The following is a 5,796-nucleotide window of genomic DNA, read 5'->3' as shown; positions in this document are numbered from 1 at the left end:
CATCTATGGAGTCGTTTAAATATGTTGAATTTTAAAAATATATGAGATTTTAAACTGTCATACAATTTTTTTCAACGATACACTGTAATTGAAACCATAACTCTTATTTATTCAAATTGTATTAACAAGTAAAGATCAAATGTAACTTATATCATCGTTAAATCTTCTCTAATAAAGCCAGTAAAACATTAAAATTCACGGCTCCCACTGCATTGCATTGGTACACAACTAGTATTCTTAATGTTGCCTTACATCTTCGAAATACGTTATGCTCGAAGGAGGGCTTCGAGTTACAAAAATCAACATGTTACCGAAATCGTCATCTTTCGAATTAAAAAACCCAAAAAGGAGACATGTTTTAAACATAGAAAAAGGGGTATTTTGGAAAAGTACTTTGATACATAGAAAGCAAGCGATGTCAACAAGTAATATAATTTAATTAAAAAAAGATTTATATATAATAATTTCATTTCATTATTCCTCTAACCTTTTCTTTCCTAAATAAAACCCAACACTCGCTAGCTAGGTTGATTTTCCAACTTTAAGACTCGACTCGTTACGATGCGAAAAAAAACACCGAACGCTTGCTTTTTCATATGAACACGATGACAAAAACTACCCCCATCTTTACACGTCGAGTTTCTTTTCATCACTAGATCTTTGTCCACGAGACCCCCTCCGGGAACTAGGGTTTGTTAACGGGTCGTATTTTTGGGAAGCAAGGTAGTTGAGAGCTGTCACGACGTCCGCAATCAAAGGTCTCATATTTGGTTGTTCTTGAACACACATTGCAGCTATTGCTAATGCTTGGTATAGTCCTCTCACCGGATATTCACCTTCTAGCACCGGATCCGCCATATGGGCGAACTTCCGTCTGTCTTTAAACAACGGCCGTGCCTAACAAAAAAGCATCCGTCTTTTGTCAATTCATTAGTTTTCTTCGTCATTCAGGTCAAACCAAACAAACTCAAAATATCTCAACCAAAGGAAAGTCTGAGGTAAAATGTATACAGACCTTACCTATGTCCCACATGAGGTAGAACTTGTTTCTAGTTTTCTTGATTATTCAATATGCAAATATTCATGGGAATGTTAGGAGTTGTTTGACAGTTGTTAAATGGTTTGATGCAGAATGATTAAGAGGCTTGCAAAATGAAATATAATTGTTCGGTAATTGTTTACAATGGAATTAGTGCACTGAATGGTTAAGGGACGCCAAGTATACAAAATCATTCAGAGCGTTTTAGAACCATTAAGAGATAGACTTTTTTTTTTCCAAACAAGAKTCACCTCTTAATGATTCAGATGTTGCCTCTTAATTGAACTATTAAGAGGTAAATAAACAACCCCTTAGACCGAAGGCATCCTTTTGATTGAATTTTTTTTTCTAAATACATGATCTTCTAACAAATCCAGTTACTCCGTTACCCAAACAATATGCGAATACAACTTCTAACAAAGTAGATATGATCATGGACTCGAACTTCTAATAACACTGAGCAAAAAAAACACGCACTACAATAAAAAATTTGTTTTATAGGACGTCAAATACATCAAAATAAAGTGTGCTATAAAACAGTCTATTAGAACGTTGATAGGATATTTTGGGCGATCTAGCAAGTTTTTTAGGACACTTTATGCAGTCTATTAGAACATTTAGTACATATTATAAAGCCAATTTTCCTGTGGGGATGTTAGGCCATGATAGCACCCAAAAAAAACAGGAACAAGGCATCAGATACTTGATAAATGTGGCCCCAAAAACCTCAGAAATTTGAGAGTGAAATATTTGGACTGTAGATCACTCCCTCAAAAGCAATACATCATTAAAGGAGATTCCCAGCATATAAAGATCATGGAAAAGAACTTTATATCTTCTTTCCAAACTTATTACTGTTCAAATTCAAAAGTTCCATTTGATATCTTTGTTTTGATTCAAGTAATTATCGATTCGTTAAGTTAAAAGCCGATCTCTTCGATTCTAAAAAGTCAAAAGCGAACTCTAACGGTAGTATTTGCATAGCATATAGGCATCTTTAGACAATGACTAGAGGTTAGTAAACAGCCTTTTGAAGTCTAAAAAGGAGTAAAAGAATCATATGTAAGTAACTTACCCAAGCAACGAGGTTTTGCTCTGCTGCGGGTCTCGTATTATCGATCGCTTTTCTACCGGTAATCAGCTCCAAAAGTACAACCCCGAAGCTGTAAATGTCCGATTTGAAGGTGAGTTGGCCAGTCATTGCATAATCAGGAGCACAGTAGCCGTAAGTGCCCATCACTCTGGTTGAGACGTGAGTCTTGTCTCCAAGCGGGCCCACCTTTGCCAAGCCGAAATCTGACAGCTTGGCATGATAATCCTCACCTAACAAAATGTTGGAGCCCTTTAGGTCACGATATATTACAGGTGGGTTCATCTTGTCGTGCAAATACTCCAAACCCCTTGCTGCTCCAGCCGCTATTTTCATCCGAGTGTTCCAATCAAGCCGTTTCCTGTGGGCACGATGATCTGCCACAGAAAATGCAAACATTTCAACATAAATTAAACGAACCAAATGCTTTTATCATTGAAAAAGTCAACATTAGCAACTTTACTTTCGAAATTTTTGACGATAATTAGAGCTCCACAACTCACCCCCCAAAACCAACCAAAACCAAACCAAACCAAACTGACCCAGTATATTCCACTAGGGTCTGGGGGGTGGGATTTACTCATACTTGAACCTCTACCTCAAATGGGCGAGCGATTGTTTCCATGAATAACCCAACTTGTGCAAGAGTTTAAGCAAACAAGCAGAAGGAACAAGAAAACATAGATCAAGAAAAATAAGAAAGAAAAAGTGATCGTCTCCCTCTATTCTCTATTACGCTGTACATTGACTTTGGACATAAAACAAACTACTTTCAATTTAAAAAAGTACAAGATCAAACCAAACAAACCCAGTATATCCCACTAGGAGCACGAAGATGGGATGTACGCAAACCTGACCTCTCCCCCAAAGGGTAGGGCAGTTGTTAGTTGTTACAGTGAAGACCCTCGGCTTGTGCAAAGTACAAGAACAGACGCAAAAATTGGTGTGCAAGTGTTGTAGAATATATATAACAGTTACAGATTTAGTTAAAGCAAACTTGAGATCCAATAGAGCATTTAAACTTATGATTAACGGATTTGCACTTCAGGAAACTAGCAAGTAGTTCAGCGCTTGCATAATAGCATACGCGAAGACTCGATCAATGTGTCGAGAAACAATTTTAAGAATTGAAGAAATAAAGAAAGATATCGAAGAGGGAATAAGCCAATACCATGCAAATGGTCTTCTAAAGAACCTAAGGACATGTATTCATAGACCAGTAATCTTTGCTCTCCTTCAGCACAATAGCCAATCAATTTCACAAGATTTGGATGATCAGCCATGCTTAACGTCAAAACTTCAACAACAAATTCCCTAATCCCTTGCAACCCATCGGGATCTAGTTGCTTTATAGCAACAATCTGCAATGTAAAGCACAAGAAACACGATCAAGATTCCAAATTTGTGCTCATCATGAATGTTAATGACCCGGATCCACTACAAAATCAAGTTTATAGGACACCAAAAATGTCTAAATGTCCTAATAGACTGCTTCACAGGACTTAAGTTTATATAACCAAACAATTATGCATCTTAAGTAAAAGTGTTGCAATAAAGTTTATACCACGTTTTTAGGCGTCTTAACAAGTTTTTTAAACACTTTAGAATCTTTTTACAGGGCACGTGTATTACTATGTTCGTGTGGGATTTATTGGGTTCGTTTAGTTTGGTTCCATGAATCGTTAAATGAAACACCATGTGCATTTGGTTTCATTTTGGAGAGCATTTACGGGTATGCTCTCTTTTAATTATGCAATTACTTAGATTTGTGATAACTTTTATCTTCAATTGAGGTGTTTTCTACTCAAAATACATCAACAGATTTCAACCAACCTGATCAGAATCTTCCAATTTTCCTTTAAAAACTTTGCCGAATCCACCCTCTCCCAAGAAATACGCAGCCTTGAAATTATCAGTCGCACTCACCAACTGCGCGTACGTAAATGTTCTTGCTTTATTTATCGGACCTCCCTCTCCGGAGGTCTTACTCTTTTCACCAAACTCGACAACCGATGGTTGAATAGCATCCTGCACATTTTCCTTCTTCACTTTCACTTCGTTACATGGGTCGACTTTTTTCGTATCTAAATCATATAAACCAACAAATTTCAATCAAAAGTACACAAGAAGACAATTCAAGCACAAAAAGATAAAACTTCATCATGATCCTGGGAAAAGAAGGGGATATAACAATTCCCAAAATTTCAAATGATAACAAAGATTCCATTTTCAATACACCAATCAATATTCAAAAAAATCCCATGATTTATTTCCAATGATCCGATTCAAATTTTTGATGAACTAAGGTGTTTGAAGAAGAGATTTAGGTGATTTCTAAGTACAAATTGATATGAACTCAAGAGGTTTTTAAAGAAGGAATCAGTGATTAGACGATTACAGGTTTAAGATCAAAAGTTCTATAAGCTCTCTATCAATTGATGAGGTCACTGATGACGATAGAAATCAGCTAGAAATTTTCAACTACAAATTAAACCCAAATGAGCCCCAATGGATAGAAGAAATAATTTTAAATTGAACACAAAAAAGTTATATCCAATCTCTTTATCAACCCAATTTAACATCATCAGACAACAATGAAAACAACACAATCATCCTGATCAACGACTTCCACCATTGAAGATCGGTGTTTAAGAATTCGTAACTCAAAATCCAAAAAGGGGGTTAGAAACTTAGAACACGCAAATCCCCAAATAGAATTTAACGGCATGCAATAATCAAAAACCCAATCTCGAAACGAAAAAGGAAGATTATAAGCGAAACTTTCTGTGCATAATTTCGCCCAAAAAAGCGATGGAAGTTCTTTTACAGCTTCGAGTCATCTTCCATGAAGATGAAATTCTTAACAAAAGAAACCAAATCCGTTAAACATACCAGAAGTTTTTGTGTTTGATTGATCGTTGTGGGTGTTGTTTTCAATTCTCTTGTTCTTCGATGATCTTTTGGTAGAAGAATCTCCCCCAGCGCAAGGGAAACAACCCATGCCTATTTCTTTCCCTCTATATATCTATACACTTGTTGATTGTTCTATAAAAATCATAACAACAGAAATCACTTTTCAAATAAATTATGAATCCTTCATCTTCTTCTTGGTCCCTGCTACAGAAACCCCAGAACATAACCCAATCAATATTAACACCAGAGAGAGAGAGAGAGTTTATTGCAGGTTTATAGAGAGAGAAAGAAGGGAACCGAAAGGAATTATATATTTCCTTTGGGCATGATTCATTTAAACCCCTTTTAAGTTTAAGAAAATACAAAGAGCTCCTTGAATTATTACAAAAGTGGAAGGCTTACCCTCTTACTATTTTGAATTGTCATTTTCAACCATTACAAGCTAAAAAGGAAAATGGAAATCTGATTCTCTCTCTTTTGCAAATAATTACATAAAGTTTTACTTAGGGGTTGTTTACTAAATGTTTACCCGGTAAGTACTTATTGGGCAATTTTCCTTACCGGATGAACATGGCAACGGGCAAGAATCTTACCCGGTAAGAGCGATGATAAGAATGGAGAGTCTTACCCAGTAAGTGAGGGTGACGACTCTTACCCGGGTAAACGCTTACCAGATAAATTGTTGCATAAGATACGTTTTGATGTACTACAATCTTACCCGATAAAATAAATTATAGTGTTGACTATTAACGGT

General features: G+C 36.1%; 1 protein-coding gene across 1 annotated transcript; it reads right to left on the bottom strand.

The window, feature by feature from the left end:
• Positions 1-221: 221 nt before the first annotated feature.
• Positions 222-5,303, bottom strand: LOC112512523 (probable serine/threonine-protein kinase PBL7). The gene is made up of 5 exons (XM_025118528.1): positions 5,022-5,303; positions 3,963-4,213; positions 3,301-3,490; positions 2,115-2,506; positions 222-897 (listed from the first exon to the last, which is right to left on the bottom strand). Exons 1-5 carry the CDS (start codon positions 5,128-5,130, stop codon positions 628-630), a joined length of 1,212 nt encoding a protein of 403 aa, XP_024974296.1. The 5' UTR covers positions 5,131-5,303; the 3' UTR covers positions 222-627.
• Between the last annotated feature and the right edge of the window lie 493 nt (positions 5,304-5,796).

Source organism: Cynara cardunculus (genome assembly GCF_001531365.2).
Source record: "Cynara cardunculus var. scolymus isolate 2C chromosome LG 5, CcrdV1, whole genome shotgun sequence".
In the NCBI taxonomy this organism is placed as follows: Eukaryota; Viridiplantae; Streptophyta; class Magnoliopsida; order Asterales; family Asteraceae; genus Cynara; species Cynara cardunculus.
This window is presented reverse-complemented; position numbering and strand designations above follow the sequence as displayed.